This window comes from Falco peregrinus, chromosome 7 (genome assembly GCF_023634155.1).
Source record: "Falco peregrinus isolate bFalPer1 chromosome 7, bFalPer1.pri, whole genome shotgun sequence".
NCBI lineage: Eukaryota > Metazoa > Chordata > Aves > Falconiformes > Falconidae > Falco > Falco peregrinus.
This window is the reverse complement of record NC_073727.1, coordinates 84,382,354-84,405,038: the sequence shown is the minus strand read 5'-3', so window position 1 is coordinate 84,405,038 and position 22,685 is coordinate 84,382,354. Positions and strand designations below refer to the sequence as shown.

The following is a 22,685-nucleotide window of genomic DNA, read 5'->3' as shown; positions in this document are numbered from 1 at the left end:
TCTTCAGCTTTCTAGTGAAGGGGTATTATATAGTTTATTCAGGCAGCCTGAGTATCTATTAAAGATGCCATGGTTGTCTTCCTGGAAGTTTAGTATGCGGGGGGGAGGGAGAGGTGGTGGTGGTGGTGTGGGTTTTTTGAGTTTTTGTGTGTTTGTTTGTTTGTTTTTTAATTCAGCGTACTTACTGTAATACCCCTAGGAAATTACTTATTCTATAAAAGATAAGGAAATACTATATGAATAGATAGGATTGCAAAAACATATAACGAAATGTTGGTGCTTTTTTTTATTTGTTTCTTGTGGTGCTGAAACATTTGGGAAGTTAAACCAAGAAGGATATACGGCCTCTTTTTCTAACTTTACCTTTCTCCTTCTAATTGAGTTTGTATATTCCCCTCTGAACAGCTGCATAGGTACCACGTCAACTCTTAGTTAATCGGTGGATTTCAGTATGAAAGACTTTCTTTTTGGATTTGGGGAGTGTCGTTTTATGTAGGAGAGGTGCTTGTTATATATCATAGAAAACATATTACAACTTAAGACAGCTGCTGTCTGGCCTAGTTGAGTCTTCATACTGCTGTTTGAACAATGGTGCAATAACCTCCTTTAGTAGGAAACCCTGGAAAAATTCCTCCCCTGCATGGCAAGCGTTGACATCCTTCACTGAAACAGTGAGTCTGTATTGAGGCTTGGGGTACTGAAAGGGGCATGTCTTTAGATTGCCGATTTTTCTGAGCCCTTTTCATGAACAAATGAATTTTTAATAATGTTGAAAGAGCGAGACAGTGGACTTAGAAGACAAATATGAATATTATTGAAGATGATGTTTCTGCTTAAAAGACTCAGAGCTTCATACACAGAACCCCAGAGCTTATTCAAATTCTTTCTTAGTATGTAGTATTTAAAATTTTTCCTTTTCCTAGTAGAAGAAGGGAAACATCAGTGAGCTGTACGCTGTTAGTGTTTTAGGATTATGGAGGTGCAAGCAGACCAGACCAGAGTCTGATTTATGCTGCTTTGTGTTGATCCTCTACAGCTCATTTCCTAGCAGCAGATAGAGTACAAAAGGCAGGGCTGGAAATGAAACATCAGAAGATGGGCTCTGCACTTTTGGAAGATCTTTTAGTCAGAGCAGCTCTGCACTGACAGGTCCATCCGCTTTGCATCTTTCCAGTGTCAGGAGGGAGATAAGACAGAAAACCACACAAACGCAGAATTGAGATTTTACACTTTGGCTCATCCTCTTCTCTCTGCTGACTGACAAAGCCTCCATGATTTCTTGTTCCGCCTATAGGCATTCAGGGGCGGATGTCTGGAAGCTTGTACTAAACAGACTGGCAACCCCTTACTCTGAGGTTAAGCATGCACGAAACTGAATTGTTTCTTCCTTCTTCCAAGTCATTGCTTGTCCTGTTGGCAGGGCATGGAGGAAAGCTAGCCATGCTCTTGCTGCTGCTCCTCTACTTTGTGGAGAGCAGAACTTAAGAATTTGCCAATTTGGGGACAAAAAATACTATCTAAAGCACTGTACTGTAAATTATTGGAGTTTTGTAATCAAATCAACTGGCTGGCCTTGAAATCTCTGACACAGTTCTTAGGGAGGTCTTGTGTTATCTCCTTTAATATCACTGAATTAACAATTAAAATACATTTCTGACAGTATATTTAAAAATATATATTAAAAAAACCCTAACCATATAATTTATTTTATAAGCAATAATCCCTGTGTAGATAGCTGTTGTTATTTTTGCTAAACCACAGAATTTAGTATTTCTTTCTTAGTTAATATACTAGAAAAATATTTACTTGGAGATGTGATTCATTCTGACTAATGGGATCAAGCTAATTCAGACCAAAGCTGAAAAAAGAAATAAATGTAAAATTGTTTGGGATTTGCGTTTGGGTTGGTTTTTTGGTGTGTTTTTTTTTGTTGTTGGTTTTGGTTTTTGGAATGGTAGAATGCCCTGTGTAAAATTAAGGGCAGATAGAAATTAAGATGGGACAGAAGGGAATCTGGCCTAAGCTGACCCATCTGGCTAGCACTAGCCAGTTGCCTGGAAAGGGTTGCAGCTTACGGTTTGAGTACACCTTTGCAGCTAATTAAATGAGAGATGATCGTCAATGTCAGTAGGAAATGGGGCTTTGAATCCTTGGTGTTGCATCAATAAGTGTTTTAACAGCTCCGCCATGATCTTACTTTTTAAAATATTAAAATACCTCCTCAAAAGCCAATGAAGTGTAGAACTGTATAAAGAAATAACTGGTTCATGCAGGACTTTGGTTATGTGTTTTGATTAAAAATGGAAACGAAAGAATATCAACATTTTTCTTCACTAAGATATCAGCCTGGGCTCTTAGCTGTTATGCACTGTGGAAAAAAATCGGAGGTCACTTGTCTGGAGAAATCTGCCCAGATCTGCAGATCCTGGAGGCACTTAGAGCTACCAGCGTGCTGCAACCTGAAGAATGACCTGGTCATAGCTCTTAGAGGTGATTTTTTTTTCTTGGTAGCCCAGGGCAGTCTCCTGGAGGCTGGATGTTAAGGCTAGATCAAAAACTGGCTTCCTCAATAGCAGCCTGATAAGCTTTTAAGGAACCAGCTGCAGCAGCAACGTGGGATCGGATGGTGGCCCGTGGCACCCATTCCCGGCTCCCCAGGGAACCTGCCTCCAAGTCGGGCTCCATCGAGCATCTCGATTTCATTTAGTCATTTAGAATGAAAAGTTACTGTTATTATAATATTTAGAGTTGCTCCTAGCAAGAAGCTTTTGGCCTGGAAGCCATAAATGCTTTTTTTTTTCTTTGATGACTAAAAAGAAAACTTCATATTTTCCCCCTGAAAATACTAAGGAAAATTCCTTCTTTAAAATGAGATGTATCGAAACCGTGCGTGTAGGCTGTGGGGACATCTGCTGGGGTGCTGGGAGATGGCCGACTTCAAAATCTGTATCGACAGTGGAATGATTCAAGCATGAATATGCCAAAAATTGTTACTATTGCGACATTCTCTTGAGGCTGAGGATTTCACGTTTTACCCGCAGAGGCAACCAGGTACCCATATCACAGCATTTCCGTGCTAATCGCTCTAGGAGAACACTTAAGGCCCGTATAAGCACATCCAGACATAACACTCTTAATTTAAAAACTCTGTATTTTGGTCATGTAAGAAAATCTGTAGAAGAGGATAAATCTCTGGAAATCCCTTGTAATCATGGGTGAGCCAAGAGAAGCTGGTGCCCAGTGAGGCAGAGCAGCTCAGTCAGCCCCGACCACAAAACAGCCTTTTGCGGCTTCCTCCGGGACCCTCGGGTGGAAGCGCTCCTCTTGCAGCTGGAAAGGAAAAATGGCCCGTCTGCCTGCCAGCTCTTGTGGTGGTTCTCCGAGGACCAGTAGAGGAGCTTTGGTGGTGGGACTGGCATAGCCAGCAAGCTGCCCACGAGCCAGCTGTGTGTCCTGGTGGCCAAGAAGGCCCATGGGACGCTGGGGGGGATTAGGAGCAGCGTGGCCAGCAGGTCGAGGGAGGTTTTGAGGGAGGTTATCATCCCCCTCTGCTCTGCCCTGGTGAGGCCACACCTGGAGTGCTGTGTCCAGTTCTGGGCTCCCCAGTTCAAGGGAGAAGGGAACTGCTGGAGAGGGCCCAGCGGGGGGATATGAAGATGGTGAGGGGACTGGAGCATCTCCCTTGTGAGGAAAGGCTGAGAGAGCCGGGGCTGTGTAGCCTGGAGAGGAGAAGACTGGGAGGGGATCTGGTCAATGTCTACAGATACCTTAAGGGCGAGTGTCCAGAGGACGGGGCCAGGCTCCTTGCAGTGGTGCCCAGGACAGGACAAGGGGCAACGGGCACAAACAGCAACACAAGAGGTTCCACCTGAATATGAGGAAGAACTTCATTTTGATGGTGGCAGAGCACTGGGACAGGCTGCCCAGAGAGGCTGTGGGGTCTCCTTCTCTGCAGACATTCAAAACCTGCCTGGACGTGACTGTGCGACCTGCTGTAGGTGAAGCTACTTTAGCAGGGGGCTGGATGAGATGATCTCTGGAGGTCCCTTCCCACCCTGACCATGCTGTGATTCTGTGATAGCCACATACTGCCGTATCACAGAATTGTGGTCTGAAATGTAGCATCAGGTTTCTCATTTTTGTTAAAATTAAGGAAAAATGCAAATTCCAGCTTGAATGCAATAGTATGCACAGACTTGAGCCAAAATTGTCAAGTTCGTAGACTTTGGTGGAATTGTGGAATGAGTTCTGTTCCAGTACTTCAGTATAGTCTCAATTAACTTGCTAAAGTTAAGGAAACTTTCATCTTATCAGCTGGAAAAGATGTGGCTGGGGAGATGGTAAGTATTCGCTCTGGCTATCTGGTCAAAATTACATTTAGCAGTCTATTTTCCTCATGTAGTTGCCTATATATATCTGTATAATCTGCTTCTTGCTGTCTGAAATTGTAAATGTTTGAGGGGCTGGCACCACCTTCTAGATCTGTGTTTGAAAAGTGCCTTTGTAGTGATGTTTTTGGCAGGCAAGAGAATAAAATGAGGGGTGGAGGTGCATGCATTTTAAACTCTTTTGCTGAAATTCTCAGATGCCTGTGTACAGGCGGAGGTCCACATATTTAGACAACTAATAGAATTTTCACAGCTTCTGGCCACTCCTTGCCCCTGCACTCCGTGTTACTTACACTGAGCTCAAATCCTGTTTGCAGCCCAGTCGATGTCAATGATACTCTGTAGCTGGTTTTCCTTCCTGCATCTATCCTATTCCATTTGGAAACCTTGTTGGGCATTGATGGGTGGAAATTGCTGGTGTAGATCAAGACGAAAGTTGTTTTACAGCTGAGTCAATTTTATTAATGCAAAAACGGTGCACCAGACATCTGGTTAGAATTATTTTTATTCCGCCCTTAAGAATGAATGACTTCAATATGAGAAATATGGAACAAAACATAGGCTTCCCTATAGTCTATATTCCCCCCCCCCCCCCCCCCCCCCCCCCCGTATAGTCTCTATACTTTTAGACAAGAGCAAAGCTGGAAAAGCTAGGAGAAACTATTTTTATTTTGCTAAGTTACAAATCTACTCCCCGCCCTGGCACATCTGTACTGTTTGCTATATAGATACACTTATACTTTGTCATTATTAACTTCAAGCGTTTGACCAAATATTAACAGGTAAAACAGCTTTAAGAATGCTTCAAAGAAGAAATTAATGATGCTTTCATAGAATTGTTAATATAGTGTTTTCTACAGCAGTTACAAATTTAAAGTAAAAATACTGAATTTAATTTACCTACTGCTTAGAGAAATGAATTAATCCTAAATTTTATTAAGCATGTTAGCTGTATGCAGTGTAACTTTGTCTAATGTGTTATTTGGTGCTAAGACACAGAAGTAGAAATGAAAATAGGACATGTTAAACCAGATACTTTGTAAACTGATTATCCCAGGATATTAGGTTCCATTAGTAATAAGTATTTTTTCCTTTTTTTCCTTACTCAGGGGCGTGCCTCATTAACATCTGAGAAACAACGTTTTGCCCATGAACATGGTGAAATGAAAAATCTAGAAGATATTGTTAAAGATATAAAACCATCTGTGCTAATAGGTAATTTCTTTTACTTTAAAGCAATGACCTTATTCTTTGTTGGAAAAAAACCGGGGATGTGGCTCTGTCTGAAGACAAGATCAGGTTCCTCTGAAGAGAGTTTACCTTTGTGTGTTTTTAGAAAACACTAGGTGCATAATGGACCCTATTAAGCAACTGAACAAATAGTAACTATGCAAGCATGTAAGACTGCTTTCACTCCAAGCCATCCTTTTTACAGGGGGAATAATCTGAGTTAGTTAAACATCTGATGGAGAACCTGATCGCCTTCCTAAATTACTTCTGATTTAACGTGGATGGTGTAATACAAATAACCTCAGACAAACTGAGAAAATGGAGCTGAGCGTATATAAGGCATGCAAATATGAGCATGCTGTATCTGAATCTTCTTTTCCCTCATATTTAGGTCCTTAGCCAACAGTCCTTTGTGCAGACCAAAACACAGATTTTACACAAACACTTTTTCTTTTGCAAAAGCTGTGGGATTATGATCTCAGTAAACGATTGCTCAAGTCTCTGCAGTTTGGTTATTATATTTCAGTGACAGTTTCAGGAGTGAACTGCAAGTACTCTTGAATCATTTTTTTTTAATATTTAAGACTTGAAAATTAATCTATCTAGCTAGTAAAATCATTCTTCAAATGCTGGAAAATCTGAAATGCCACAGTGAAAATTATCCTCTTTTTTTTTTTTTTAAGTAAAAAATTATTTTAAGAGCTACCTTTTCATCTTGGTCCTTCTTCAATAAAATCTGCTTTTGACAATGATCATGAATGAGGTAAACGAAGCTTCTCTTTTTCTATGCTACATAAAGATATGATTGCAAGACAGAGACCATGTAGTCTATAGTATTTACTTAGTAGAATACAAGGCTGAAAAAGCTAGTGGGACAGAAGAATGGATTGACTGAGCTGAGATATGTGTCTACATAAAGGTGTGTGGATGCTTACGGATAATTTGCTGTCATTAAATATGTATGTTTATTGTGTGTCATTTTTATATATAAACTTATGTGGCACTTTCCCTCAAGGTCACTTTCTCCTTTCCGTACTGCATAATGAAGGCTTTTCCAACAGAAACAGCAATGAAAATTAATACTGGGTTTTTTTTGGTTGGGTGTCTAGTCATTCAGTATCTTCCTCTGCACAGCAGGAGTCATAGGAAAATATGTTGATAGTCCTCCCAGTGTTTTACTTGACTGTCTTAACAAATCCTCTTGTATACTTCGTTGCCTGTGATGGCTCAAAGGAAAGTTATTTTAGATTGACCCAATATAAGAAATTGTAATTTTAAAAAGAATAACAAAAAAGAGAGTCAGTGAGATTGTTCGGAGTGTTTTATTTTAACTTTATATCTGAAGATAGCTGTCGTTCTTACTATTGGCTGTCCAGAAGCAGTTTTAGAAGACGTTAAACATTTGGCAACCGCAGAATTAACCAGAAACTAAGGTCTATAACCCTGCTTTTGAAACTGGGATGCAGTGTGGAAAGCGGGAGTGGGGTGCCAGGCACTGGGGAGGAGGCTGCCTTCTCTGCAAGCCAGGTGAGAGGGGCCTCCCTGAAAATAAAGATCCTTAGTTTTACTGCAAGGTCTGTTTACCTGTTTTCCACGGAAGATATGGAGAGCAAGAAACTGATCCTTGGCTTGCCAGCTCTTGTAGGTTGGGCAGAAAGACAGGTGTACTTGGCAACTCAAAAACATCACACACACCCCCTTTTTGGTTGTGAAACATCTGAGGTCCAAGATGTGATACTGGCTATGTGTCTGCCATGCAGCAGAATCCAACCTAAGTTAGACACTTTCATATGGCAAGACGGGCATTTAGTCCCTGTGAAAAGCATTTGTAAGTGTGGACAGTATGGAGAACAGAAAAGCATCCCTGGTGGGATGGAAAGGGATGTATTAAAAAAAAAAATTGTTGCTGTCAGGGAAGCCTTAGACTCAAAATTGGGATTATTCATCAGCTGAGGCTGGAGATGAAAAAAAAATGATGACCTATGGAAGGCAGAAACTTTACTCATTACGTCAGAAAAAAACCCCAACAAATCTGACGCACTGGATTTGGGAGAAACTGTCAAGTCTGTTGCATGAGCCATCAGGAGCCAGAGTTGCACCTACCTATCTATTCCTTGTTGGGCTTACCTACAGGTTGGGTGATACATTTCTATTTTATTTAAAGGGTCTTGAGAAAAGTAATTGAGAAATTCACCAAACTATACAGTGGTGAATGGGTTCTGTCTTATGTTAGGGATAATACTGAAGTTTCACTGTTGCAAAATCTTTTGTACAAAACTTCATTTTAACTATGTTAGGAAAAAGATTGAACTCCATTTTAAAGAGGGAGGTATGCAGTAAAAAGAGCTCTGTTCTTTTAAAGGTGACATGCATGTCTTACCTTGAACTGATTTCATTTGTCTGCTTGTTATGTGTGTGTTTTTCTTTAGGAGTTGCTGCAATTGGTGGTGCTTTTACGAAACAAATTCTTCAGGATATGGCTGCTTTAAACAAACATCCTATTATTTTTGCTCTCAGCAATCCCACCAGCAAAGCAGAATGCACTGCTGAGCAGTGTTACAAATATACAGAGGTAAACAAAGCTTAACATCCCTTCAGTATATGTAGTGAAAAGTAAATCTGAAATAAAATTTAAAATGAGAGAAGGACAGAGGGTGGAGTAGCAAGTACTAATCATGTCTCTGTGCGTAGATAAAATGAGTTAAGTAACAGGTTTTTCAGATTTTATCAAGACAATTTCACTGAAGTCAATACATGCTTGCACCCTCATAAAAACATTGCACAGCTTTTATTGGTGTCAGGCAAGACTTAAAATGTTTATTATAACCGAAGCATCAGTAACTGTCAATCATTAAAGCCTTATGCCTGTTTTTGAACAGTACCACTTTGTGTAATATAGACACACAGTGGCATGCTTTCATTTGATATTTTTAAAATACTCTTTAGGATAGAAACTTTAAAAATAATTCTTTATTAAGAACTGGGGTAACTCACCTTACAAAGATGTCTATTATGGAAACATAGGGAAAATTAAGACAACTGTGCTTGCTTATTTATTACTGTATTATAGAAGTTCTAATGAACACATTGCTCTGTAATTCAGTCTAGAATTTGAAATGGATGAGTACTTGACTGTGTGTGTTTCATAGCGGATTGTGTTTGGATTTCTTGTCAAATCGAGGGCAGTTTGAGTGACAGTTTCACAGCGTTTAAAAGACAAATTTAGCATGCCCATTCCCCGGTGCACAATTACAGCGCAATGCAAGAGCCAGGGAAGCCGCCTACGTAAAGGGTTGGTTATAGCGAGTAATGACATCTGGTAGGCAGAGCAAAAGACGCACTGAAGTTATTTGATCTGTCACCAAAACATATAATAATCCCTCCATGATAATACTGCATGACACCAAACCAAACACAATATTCTTCTGAAGAGCCGAATAGCAACAGTGGCATATTTTAAAATGCACGTTTCCAGTTCTCTAAAATAGGCATAGATACTTCTGATACAAAATGTCTCTGAAGTATTTCAGAGTGACATTTATCACTTCAGCATGCTAGCATAAATAAAAGCTGCTTTTCTTCCTCATCTACATTCACTGCTTAAATCTGAGGGTGCTCCCTCCCCAGCAAGGCAAGAGCCAGGGGACTCTGGGCTGCGGACATGGAGCCTGCGCAGTGTCACTCGCCTCCCGAGTCCAAAACCTCATTGCCTGCTGTAGAAATTACTTCTCTCTCCCCATGTATCAGGAATAACCAGGGGAGAACAAGTAGCGCTGAGAGTGAGTCACCTCTGAGGTGTCTCTTCTGCCACCCTGGAACGGCACTCGATGGTGCTGGCATCTGCTCCCATCAGGGGAACACTGAGACTCCGTCGGACTTGCAGCTCCCTGACAGCCCATCTTTTGGTACTCCGATGATATGACAACTCTGAACACGCATGCTACTGAATGATACCAGGCCTAATATTCCTCTTAGCCTCTACCAACATGAGCCCTGTTGGCACTTCTGGGCCACCCCTCAGGCCTCCGTCCCTCCCTGCAGCTGCCTGATGTGTGCTGTGTGCCAGCGTGGAGCTGCACCTCTGTTTGGGTCCTGGGAAGAGGTATAGAGGTCCCCCACGAACTACAGTACCAACTGAGTAAGAGCCAGTTCTCTCATCCTCAGGACAAGTGTTACGGTGTAACTTGTATCCAATACAGCTAAATTCTCAAAGTCCCCAAAACAGGCTGGCTCTTCCATCCCGCCTCCTGGCACTGGTCGGGGCAGGGTGCCTGGGCCCTGTCAGCCACAGTGCTACACGGCACTCCCCAAAAATCTGCTGGGAAACAGTCTTACGGTTTATCAGTACCGGATGGTCACATGCCAATGTGCCCTCACCCTGCTCAGGATATCACAAAGAGGGGAACCACAAGGTCCTGGCAGAGGAGGTCCCATCACCAACTTGTGCTGTAGGTTGCACCATGGGATGACATTTCTGGGAGATGCAAGCTCTGCCCCATTCTGTTGAGCTGTGGGGTGGGCGCAAGGGCCTGAGTTGAAGAGATTGGGAGGAGCAGAGAGCTCTGCCTGCCCACAGCTCCTCAGAAACTGCCCCATCCGAAAATGCAACATTTAGTGGCCTTAGTGTTATTTTTGTGGGTGATCTGTTGATGGGGAAATAATACAGTAGCATCACCCATTTTTACCATGCCAGTGTTGTCCACTTGGGGTTTTACAGCTCCAGCTGTATACCTTTTTCCCATGTACCCTTCTTCTGGCATGGACACACAAAGTGAATAATAAGAGCTGGCTTTCAGTTTCTCCTCTTCTAGATTGTATGGATGGCTCCTACCTGAACAAGGCAGCCATTATGGTCTGACATCAGATAGCCACGGAGAATCGCCCTCTAGGATCAGCATCCTGATGTTCTTGAAACATAGTCAAATAGCCCTAACACCCTCTCGTAAGACATCTAAAGAGCTGCAACCCAGCTTCCACCGTGGTAGATATTTAAAAGGACGTGTGAAATAGTTCAACAGCATCCTCTCAACTAACGTGCTTTCTTTGGCTTTCTCGTTACAATTTAGGGACGTGGCATTTTTGCCAGTGGAAGTCCTTTTGATCCTGTCACTCTTCCAAGCGGACAAACTCTCTATCCTGGACAGGGTAACAATTCCTATGTGTTCCCAGGAGTTGCCCTAGGCGTTATTTCATGTGGACTGAAACATATTGGCGAGGATGTGTTCCTCACGACCGCTGAGGTACTGTATTAAAAATCATTTAATTCCTTAATTTAGTAACTTAGTAATAATGAACAATTAAACTGAAATAGCTAAACTTTATCTTTAAAATTGGAAAAATAGTGCTTTCAGTGTAAGGTCTTTATTTGCTAGGTATGTTGTATGTTGTTTTTTATAAATTCTAATTTATATTCTAATTTATAATGTAGCTCTAATTTATAATTATAAAAATTATAAATTATCAAGTTATTTTTAGATAGTTAATACTTGGTCCAAGGGTCATCTGACAAACTTCACTTGTCAAGCGAGACGGACTTCGGTACTTTGTTACCACAGGTGAATACGTGTATGTACAGTTTGCATACATGTGCACATAGGTTTGATTTTAGATTGAAAGGAATTCTATTTCGAAGGTGGTAGCTTTGGGGTGACTTTTGTGTGTGTTTTGCTTGCAAAAATTGTTTTAGTTCCTTTTAGCTTTTTGCTAGTTTTGAGTAAAGCTCTTGGCATGTTTTTTTGTGGACCTCCCTTTCAACAGCAAGTGGAAAGGGCTTTGTTGCCTTGTGGTTTCCTGCACCATGGTTCTCCACAATTGCCATGTTATTCTTCCCATTTTCTTTCCTGTCCTTTTCTGCACTGGTTCTTTTCTTTCTTCAGGCAATTTTTTATGATTTGTTCTGACACTATCCAACACGTGAGCTCTCCTCCTTTATTTCCGCTCTGTGGGCCAGAGATGAACAGAGCAAACTTTTGGTTCTGGAAGCTATTCACCACCCACTTCCAGTGATTGTTCAAAATCCGACATCCACTGTCATATATTACGATATCATAAATGCATAGGATTGCATCTTCAGCATATGTGGAAGAAGAATCTGGCCCTTATTATTTTAGAATCCCTTATTCAAACAAAATAAATTACGAGCAGTGAGTAAAATCAAATGCTTAGCGTGTTTTGTTTTGTTTTACAAAAAATCTCTCCAAACGGTAAGTCCATCTTTCTGTAGCTGTTTCTCACTTAATAAAATTGTAATTTTCTGTGCTTTTCTGGGTCCAGCATCTCTGCTCCCCATCTGCTATAGTGCCATTGCACCCTTACCACTCCTGGCTCTGACCCTTTCCTTCTCCTCCTCTTCCTGCTCTTTCCTGGGGTTCCTGTCTCCTCTGTTGCCTCCATTGGTTCTGCTCTTGGCTGGCTCCAAGATCAACATAATGACCCTCATAGACTCAGCTTCCTTCTATCCAGAGTGATGGAGGTTATCCCTGCTGAAGCTGCTGGCTACTTATCTCCCAAGAATGTGTTCCCAAGCTCATCCTGCTCAGAGGGAGCCCAGGTTCAGTGATTAGAAAGCCCTAAGCAGTGCATGATGGTCTGACCATGTCCATCCACAGTCGTTAAAAGCCTGATGCTTTCTGGGTTTTTTAAAGGGTACAGAAATAAGGAAGAAGGCTACCCTCAGTGTACTAAGTTAACTCTAACTGACCTAGGTTCATTTCAGTAGTAATTTCTACCCGGTCCAGTTCGTACCAATTACCATCCACAGAACTTCATGAAAGTGCAGCATCTTGATCTTCAAAGAAGCTGTGTAAGTACACTTGGGAATACATGGGTAATGTAGGTAACCCACAGGGGAAGCCTTAAAGCAATGAAATTAGCAACTATTGTGGAACAATTACCAAAAACAAACAAACAAACAAAAAAAAAAAAAAAAAAAGGAAAAATAAAAGCTATGCCAGTTAGCAGAAGTGAGAATGCCTGACTCAACTCTTGCAGTTTCTCCAAGGGATATCGCATTCCAGATTCTTGCTTCTTGTGTCCTCTTCGTGGATTAAAGGGAAAAAAATGGTCCTTTACAATCACTCAGAGGCAACTGATAGGCAACATGATCCTATGACCGGCAGCCTGTCATATGAAGCTTTCTTAAATGGTGGGCACTTGCATGCTGCTCTTGCTGGATTTTGGAAGGTTTTTTTAACGTGCATACTGTGGCATCTTTAAAAAAGTTTGCCAGCAGCTTGCCCTCTATAAGACAGACATTCACAGTTTCCATCTTTAAAATTAGTAAAAAGTCCAGACTGTCTCCACTGGCTTTAACCATCTTAGGAGGGCAATGATCCATCTCATAAGTCTTTGGGTAATTATATCCTCCTTTTAAATCCTCCCCTGTAATTTCAGTTGGATACAGTGATCCTCACTTGCTGGTCTAAACTGCTGTGTTAAACAGTTGTCTTATTTCATTCTAGAAGTTGCTTCATTTTGGTTTGGGTGAAATGGTTCCTATATAGAGAGTGCTGATGGATGAAAGGTGGCATATATGTGGATTGAACTGTGTTTCAAGTGGCAGTCTATTAAGAACAAAATCTGTTCTGAACAAAGAAATTTAACTGAACAGAGAAACTTAACAGTCAGGGAAGTAAAATGGTATCAGAATTTGCAGGGAAGCTTTTAAATTCTCTCTTGAGGTAGAGGTTCTCTCCTGACTCTTCTGTTTTTTGGTAAAGGCTTTGCTACACAATTGCCTCCCTCTAGTAAAATCCCTAGAAATGTTTGACACGTAAAAATGTATTATTTTTTTTTTCTTGCATAGAAGCTCTCTATTGGCAGCAAGTTCAGTGGATAGCTACTTGCCTTACGGCTGGAGCTAAGAGCATTCACATCTGGTCTCCTTGCTTGTGTGAGAGGAGGCAGTGTGTGACTGGGGCTTGGGTGAGCTACAGCCACTTACCAAGCAAGATGACAACTGATGGATTTCAGAGAAGTCTTTGCCAGAAGAGGTGTCAGGGGTGTGAAGGCTGGAAGGGCTGCGTAAGCCCTTAGCTGAAATTACACTACAAAGCAAAAGCAAAAGCGCCGTTTGTTTTGTTTCCCTGGCTATTTTAATGGAAGGATAAAATCAAAATAGTTTCATGTGGGTTTTAGAATAGTGGTTAGTATTCTCCATTTGAGATGGAAGCACTCAAGATGCTGCAAAATTTAAAGCCCCAAAACATGCATTTTAGACAGAGGGACCTTCTCAGACTGTAGTGGTATCTTACCTGAAAAAAGAAAGTATAAAAATTAAGCAGCCCAGGCTGCATGCCTGCACCTCCTGTCTTCTTGCTTTGCCACTTCACCTCTCCTGTTAAATCTGATAAAAGTCACAAATAACATACTGTAACTACAATAAATTCTAATTTCAGTGTTCTTTTCTTCCTGCCAAGTAAAATAGAATGTAACTTCGATTTTGGACGATAAATCTAAGGTACCGTGGGCTGTAATACCTCTTAATTGTAGGCGATTGCTCTGTGATGACAAGGGACATTACCTATTCTTCTAAGTCCTAACAAACACAACAAAAGGGACAGAGAATTATGAAATAATGAAATATTTTTGGCATGTGTGACCTACAGTTAAATTAATCCAGAAATAATCCTGTTAAATCTTTTCATTACAGAGAATACATCCTCCAAAAGCCAAGATGCCCTGATTTGCTTTATGGCATTTCTCCTGTCTTGGCTGCCTTTCATTTAGGTTCTGCAATAAGACTTAGATAATTTTTCTATTAAAGCTTAATTAAAATTTAAAACATAAAAATAGCCATACCGGGTTGGACCTAAGATCCAAACAGCTCAGTATCTTCCTGTGAAAGCAATCAGTAGCAGAAGTGAGGAAAAGAGGATAAATAAGGGGGAAAATACAGAGTGATCCTTCTGCTGAAATGGCTTCTCAGCTGCTGGCAGCCTGTACTATACGGCCTTTCTGCACTGGAAGTTTTATCCCTGTATGGATTTCTCTTTCATAAACGAGCCTAGTGGCTTTTTAAACATGTTTATACATTTGAACATCTATTGGCAATTAGCGTCACAATTTAATTATGAGTTCTGTGCAAAAAGAAACTTTCTCTTATGATTTTCTACTCTCTGATGATTTGGGTTCCCTATAGTGCCATAAGAAATGTTCAAACGTTCACCTTCAGTTGCCTTTTGTATTTTATTTGTCGTCTTTTTTTTTTTTCCTCCCAAGTCCATTTTATTATATTTTATCTCCTTGTAGAAAAAATAACCTTTTGATCATCCTTGTTATTCTTTATACCCCTCATGATTCTATCCCATTCTTGTTTGAAGCAGGTGGAGCAAAAATGCACACTGTTCAAAGCAGTGTTACTTTGTAGATTTATACATTAATATAATTTTATTTTCTGTATTGCCTCTTATTTTCTTAATAATTACAAATCTTGATTAATTGTTTTTCCCCTGCCACTGAACTGATGTTCTCAAGGAATATTTTTCAGAGATCACGTGAAGAAGGTGTCATTCTCTTTGAAAATGCTTGTTTCTGTGTTTTTGCATAGTTTTTAAAGCTGTCATAGGATATGTCAGAAGGAATATCATGGCATCTATATAGTTAAGCTTGCTCCCTTTCCGACTTCGAGCACTACCAAAACGTTTGGTGGCTTGCTTTCTATCAACCCCACCACAAAATGTAAAATACTCTACTCCTAAACCTTTTTGTTTCAGTGATGCATTACGCTAACAGCAACTTGCTTGCTGTTGATTTCTTAAGATTTTATCTTTCCTTCAGAGCCCCATTAAACTGTTAACAGCAGAAATCTCATGTTGTAAGCTCCTCTTTTACACGTTCAGATGTACATAATGTTTTATCAAAGGGCTGCATATCGTTTTTAAATAACCTAGTTGCTATTATGGAAAGAGAAACCAGATTTTACATTGCCGTAGCTCCCCCTAGTGTGTTTTTGCCTCTGTTGTATTTCTCAACAGCAGATTAAAATGTAAACAAGTATTTTTCCTTTACTTCTTATGCTCAACAGGAGTGTAATCTCTTGTTGCTCTTGTTAGCATTCCCACTCTGCATGGGAAAACTTGCTACACCTACCAGTGTGCTGGGTAGATTGCAGAAGAGAACGCTGGTTCTCTTTGAACCTGGAGTTACTAGGGTGTTTTCTCTTTAATTCACCCTATTTACCTAGTTCTGCTAGAAAGGGGGCAAGGTGATGATAGCCAGGCATCTCTTCTGATGCAGTCCTAGTCGTTTGCACGTAACGTATGCAAGTCCTATTTCACACATGCAACAGGAAGCAGTTTGTGCTCCATTTCACGTATCTTCCTAGTATGTTCCCTCAAAAGAGCACTTCTTGCTTTCTCTTCGAGCCTTGTTAACAATTTCATTTCACAGTGTTTGCTGGACTTCCTGGTGTTTTCAGAACCTCTTAATGGCTCATACCTGCCTCCACCAGATGCTAACCAGACCCGAGTTTTCCTTCCATCCACGGAGCACCCCTACAGGTCACATCACGCAGTAGTGTCCACTCCTGGATCAGTCCATGATTTGGTTCTAACCTTCTGTTATCTAAGCTGTAATTGCATAAAGATGTATCATTTCTCCTGACTGGAACATTAAGGGTGCCTCTACATCACTCTTCTATTTTGCGTCAGAATGGTCTTCCGGAGCACATCTCCCTGGTGTCCCTACATAGTCCACCTTGGTCCACAGTGTGGCATGGTCTTGTGGGGAGAGGGGGACTTGTTTCCTTTCAGATAAAACTAGATGGAAGGATACACCCCAGGAGCAAGCCTAATGTACTAAATATCCATGGAAACTGCTTATAAACTGTAACAGACTTAACAAGTACGAGCTTGCACTGTACAAAGAACCTCCTTTCCTTGTGACCATTGCATGTTCCCAGCTATTCAAAGGGCAGCTGACCTCCCCTCCCCAGAGTAATTTCCTTTCTGTCCTAAAGCAAGATTGAGAAAATAGAAATTTGGATTCTGCTGAGGCAAATCTCTCTTAACATTTTTTAATAATTTGTTTTGATAAATGTAGTAAAGAATGTTAGTGATGGTAGCTATTAGAAACTGCATAAGGTCAGACCACTTTTAATAAATTAATTTTGTGCTTAGTTTGCTTAGAAGATATTTAGATTTGGTTCTAACTAGCAGCTCCCTAGAAGGTACAAAGGTGGGCAGTTAAAGAAACAAAAACTTTTGAGTCCACCGAAGAGATTACAAAGTAGAACACAAGTTAGCGAACTGGCATCAGCTGATTCTCAGGCTCAGTGAATTCCAACCTGGATGACCGTGAAAGGCTGTTTTCTATTTCAGATCCCCAAATGACAAACAGATTTTAGCTAATGACAGCAGAAATATCATTAGACCCAAAGGCGTCCCCGGGACCCTTTGCTTCTTAAAAGGTGCCTGTTGCAGGAATAGAGGAAGCTCATGAAATAAGCCCGTAACAGACAGTGCAAGCAGTGTCTATCCTCACTCTGCGGAGAATCTCCTCACACCTCATGGTAATAGAAGGCTTTTCATATGGCCAATGAGTAAACAGTAAAAACCAACTTCTCCAGCTTGCTATGCCTTCCTGGTCTGTTCATTGCTGGAAATGACAACAAAACATTTCCAATCTTGCTAGGAAGAGCAAGCAAAAATATTCAAGCCACAGAGGAGATGCTCCTCTCAGACGTGCATCAGAACTTCTGTATCGTTCCTTGTTTCCCCTGGTCAGCATGGTGAAAACTCAAGCAGAGAGCAAAATAGTTTCTTCTTCAGTTACTTGATATGGTTGAGATGACAGACCCACTGTGGCCTTCAAGTACAGCGGACAGGCATTTTCTACCAACATGTTTTTTTCTGTCCCAGCAAGCCAGAATTTAACATTAGACCTCCTGTTTCTAAATCTTGACTGCAGTGATCAGCAGGGCTTTGAAAGACCCTGGATAATCTTTATTTTATTTTACTTTGTTCTGCGGCTGACCATACTTACTTTTACAATCTCATACAGGCTAGATGTGTGAGCTGGACACGCCACAAACCTGCTCAGCCACCAGTAATTTTATTCGAAGCATTTTACACTGAAGGGTTTCAGCTCTGTTCTCTGCACAGGATGACTTGACAACTCTCAGCATAACCAGTGATTCTTTAATTTTAGAAGTCTTTGACCCAACTACAATTGATGGCTGGATTTTATTTCTCACAGTGAACTATTTGCTAGTTTATGTGTGTCATGGATTTATTCAAGACTTGAGTAAGTCTTAACTGTCTGAGAAAAGGGCATAACTCCCTAAATTTCTAGCTCTTGTTTAGCTACTCCTAATGATAAGAGTGGTTGTAAAAAACACTGCCTATGTGGATTAAGCAGTATCTGTGTGAATTGCCAAAGCAGAGCAATTTCTTTGCTTAAGGCGAGTTCACCGTCTAATAAAGTTACAGCTGCACCTGCATTTCAAGTTAAGCATGTCTTCTTTATTTCTAGGTAATAGCTCAGCAAGTTTCAGAGGAGAATTTACAGGAAGGTCGTCTGTACCCTCCGTTAGTCACTATTCAGCACGTGTCACTGAAAATTGCTGTGAGGGTGAGTAATTTTCTTCCCATGCTCTCTACGTAATTGAGCGTTTGATTTGATCAACTAAAACCTTTACAGAAGTTGAAGTTGGTTTACGTCAATCAGTCTTGGAGAAGTAGCGCTTTCAAAATGAAATTTAAATTCATAAAATGTAAATGTAATCCAAAAACAAGAAGGAAAGATACTGAACTTTAGGGAGTGTTTGTGTCTGTAGAGCCCCAACTGTCCTGTCCACCAGGTAGGACCAAGTCCCCAGGCTTACGGTCCCGCGAGCTGCGCAGCTGAAGGCTTTTGGCTCTTCATAATTATCAGTTGCCTGTCAAGAGAGTAAACGTTACCCTGTGTCCAGGCACTATTCCCTTTTGTCCCATCCTTACTCTGCCCTATCAAAATAACTAACTGCGGGGGTTGCTGTTTGTTTATGGCTCAGGTTTGGGTCAGAGGTTGGTCGGTTGGTTGGTCTTTACTGGCAAATACAGAGCTGATGCAGATGGATTTTTCAGTAACTGACCTAAACCTGCAATTTCCCAAGAAATTTTGCTGCCCTGCAGAGAAAAGGAAGCTTTCAAATAATAAATTTATCCCAGTTCTCCCCTTGTTCTGATTTTTAGGGGTTTTTTTCCCCCAGCATTTTAGGGGGTTATTTTGCTGGTCTTCTATGACCTTTCTTGCTCCAATTATTGTTTTCTCTTTTGGTCACCTTACTGTGAATAATTCCACTTACTGCATATTCTTTTGAAAGAAGAACGAGGAGCCCTCAAGCATGAAACAGTTTCCCTGGTTTAATTATTCCGTATATTAGGAAAAAAAATAAATCCTTTTCAGAATTCCTGTCTTCCAAGTCAAGTAATAATTCCGTTCTGTAGATGCCAAAGTGTTACCTAGATTCCTTAGGCAAAATCAAACTGCCCGCGTGTTTGACATAATACAAATCTGGCAAATACAAAAAAAGGAAAAATGTTACCAAACGATTCTTTCTGCCCGATCTCTGTTGAAATTCTATTCCTGCAAATACCTATTCTGGCTCATATAGCACAAGAGGTTTAGAGATGGCCTCTGCCTTTTCCAGGGGAGGAATATGGTCAAAATTTTTTTGAAAACCAAATGCGGGGTATAAATTCACACCTTATTCAACCGTGATGATTATGCATACAGACCTGAAGATAAACTCTTCCATAAACACCTGAAGCGCTTCTCAGTCAAATCGGGTTGGGCTTCAGATTAATCCTAGAAAGGAAGTCTAAATACATTAATCTGAGGTCTCAGCTTCTCACCAAGCTAAACCATTGACATTTTAAAGAGAACTGAAGACATCAGTAAGGAGATTGTCTTCCTTTTATTCAAAAGTAGGAGCATTTGTCTGTTTGACAAATACAGTTTGAAGCAGATCTTTCCAAAGAGTGCTGCTGCATAAAACAAGCCTGTCAAACTTCTTTTGTTTCACAGATGACTGTCCAGTCTAAAGATACTCATTTCTCAAGCAGGTGTTCTTCAGATGTGAGAGGCTACTTTGATGCGTTGAGTGCGCTCCAACCCCTTCTAAACTTCATTTTTGTTGCAGCTATACTTGTGCTTATTATACATTGTGTATGTGCAATTATACAATGCATAATTGATGCAGTGTGGCATGGTCTGGGTGAGGAGAAAGCAAGCAAATATTCTTATTTCCTCCCTCAACCATTTCTAGAATGAAACCTGTGCACAGTGTAGGACTAATTTTTTTCTCATGAGTTTACCTTTAAGAAATATATTATCAAACTACAGCAAATAATAAACTAATATGCAGGGAGCATGGAGCCTTTGAACAAATCACACTTCTCTTACAGGGCTTTGGATGGAGATGGTAAAGCAGGGAAACCTGATAATGGAAAAGCAGAAATTGTATCTCAGTGCTTGGTTTTGTGGAATATTGTATCTACTGCTGCACAACAAAAGCCCAGATATTACTGGACAAGGAGGAGCACTGTATTTGTAACAGCAAGGACATTAATTCTGTTCAAAACTAGCATGAGTCAGACTCACTTAAACGCAAACATCATCCTGTTCCTAGTCTTACTCACTGTATACTAGCCCGGATCCAGTGGGAATATAGGTGTCAGCACCAGAGAAGTTGAAGTCTTACCTTGCTTTGTAACTAATTCCTTTTTTACAGCATTAAAAACTTAAACGGCATTTAAAATCCTGTTAAATGCACTCAAAAAGTTATCAGTAGTAATTAGGATTTTAATCTAATTCTTCTAGATCGCAGAAGAAGCCTACAGGAATAACACGGCCTCCACCTACCCTCAGCCCAAGGACCTAGAAGCCTTCATTCGCTCTCAGGTTTACAGTACCGATTACAGCAGCTTTGTAGCTGACTCCTACACCTGGCCTGAAGAAGCCATGAAAGTGAAACTGTAAATATTTAATGAAGAAGAAACAAACCATCAGTAGTTAAAAAGCATTAAAATGTTCAGAACACTTCTGCCTAGGAAGCCTAAGAATAGCTAATTTTTTAAGATGCAGAAAACTTTTTCTAAATTGTAATATTTGGTTAGAAACTCAGATCAAGAAATCATAATAATTATACACCAGAAAATAAAAACTAATCCGAGAAATAGATTTGTGTTGTTTGGTTGATGGATATTTTAAGTGAGATTATCCTACCCTTTGTTACTGAAGTAAGTGGTCATTATCTTGAGTTTTGTCAATGAGAATTTAAGTAGACAAATGGTACCATGGAAAATTAAGAAATGCATGTGATGACTGTTTAATCCATTACAGGTCACAATGTAATTTGCATAAATCGTCAAGCAATGATTTTTTAAAAAACCGACAAAATTGTAAACAACAGTAAAGTTAGAACATTTTCCTCCAAAGAAAAGCCTTATTGGTCACTCCTGTGTGGAGTAATGAAAATTTTCTAACAAGAACTGAACCTGCAGAACCTTTTGTTTACGTCTAATTAGAATATTTTTACATTACTTATCTAAGCTAAAGTCCTGTGACGATCAGAGATTTCATTCCCCCACCAAGATAACTGCTGTTCCGATATGCTGCAATTGTTTGGCCCGAAGTTCGTGGAAGTGCTTGGACTCTGTGTTCTTCACAAGGGCGCACCAAAATGCTAGGAATAGGCTTCTTTTTGACCAAGTATTTTTTTACAAACATCAGTTATCTGGCTAGTGGTAGGTTTTTTACGTATTAAACCAAATGAATTCCGGTAGTATCGAGACCAATGTATTTTTAGAAACACATCATATGTGATAAAGTTTTGAAAAAGAACTCCTGAATCACCCAGCTAAGGTCTCCTAAATGACTAATTGTTATGAGGAAGAGTGTCCGTCATTATGGGGGGAGAAAACACATTTTATTAATTCTTCAATATTTATTATCTATCTCCCTTACTACTATTTGAATGATCTGGTTACCTCAATTTCTTCAGCAATTCTTCAGTTTTTACAACTTCATTAATAATTCAGCATGCTGACTATGCTCACTTACACACTAATTTCAACTCAAGATACATTCTAACTTCTTTTACCCTTTCTCATCTGTCAACCAGTTATCAACAGTGATGCCCGACAGTGACCCTTATTCTTCTACAAAAAAAGTGATTACCTCTGCAAACCTCACCGGAAGCATCCAGGGGTACTACTCATGACCTGCACTATTCTGGATTCATAATTAACATTTCCAGAAACACAAGTCATGAGTCTGTGGTTTTCCTTAGGAGGATACATGATTGGATGGTACTATCAGCGTTTTCCTCCTTTAGAAAAAATGAACAAACCTTGTGCTCAGAATAAAGCTTTAGACAGCTCTAACTCCCAAGTGTTTGACTGTTCTCCTGCACAGAACTTCTGACCTATGCTACTGTTGCCCTTCCAGTTTCCTTCTGGTTGAAATCTTACGGATAAGGCCTACTTCTAAGCCAGTTTGTTTTGCCACTTGAAAGGAAGAAGTTTATTATTTGGCAACTTCTCCACAGGACTGAACGCAAATTATTTTACTGTGTTTGAGTCATGATTGTGTAGAATCTGTGCTCATACATCAACGTTCAAAAAAACCAAAACAAAACAAAAAGGATTATCAGTTGTCACAGAATTATCACTCCCAGAAAAATGTGAATATACTTTCTGGACAGTTCCGGAAACAAAGTGTACTTGAACATTTTCATTTATCATGCTATAGTGATTACCTCTGCAAAACCAAAAAATTAACTGTTTGTCCAGCCCCTCAGCTCTGCCAGAGCTGCAGACCACAGGTCCTGAATTCACAAAGAGGAGAGGCACTTGCTCCCTCACTGTGTAACGGGAACCTGTGCTTTACTGTGCTTTTGGCCAAAATTGTGATCATACAAACAAGACACCTACCACAGCGAAGGAGCATATATTCCTCATCACTGAGCAACCAGACACACTGCCATCCTCTGTATTTCAATATATTGCTATTATGGGAAAAGTATTCAAACATTTCCTTGTGTGTTACTTGAAATAGAGTAATACCTGTTATTTTTGTAGTTGT

The 22,685-nt window shown here is 40.3% G+C and overlaps 1 protein-coding gene across 1 annotated transcript in view; it reads left to right on the top strand.

Annotated features, from left to right (window-relative positions):
* The window catches only part of ME1 (malic enzyme 1), a 185,188-nt gene extending 164,408 nt beyond the window's left edge, over nt 1-20,780 (top strand). Inside the window, exons 10-14 of the mRNA XM_055810717.1 lie at nt 5,498-5,603; nt 8,048-8,190; nt 10,685-10,858; nt 18,090-18,188; nt 20,421-20,780. Coding sequence (XP_055666692.1) covers nt 5,498-5,603; nt 8,048-8,190; nt 10,685-10,858; nt 18,090-18,188; nt 20,421-20,579 — 681 coding nt within the window. The 3' untranslated portion in view covers nt 20,580-20,780. The remainder of the gene's footprint in view (nt 1-5,497; nt 5,604-8,047; nt 8,191-10,684; nt 10,859-18,089; nt 18,189-20,420) is intronic.
* The last annotated feature ends 1,905 nt before the right edge of the window (nt 20,781-22,685 follow it).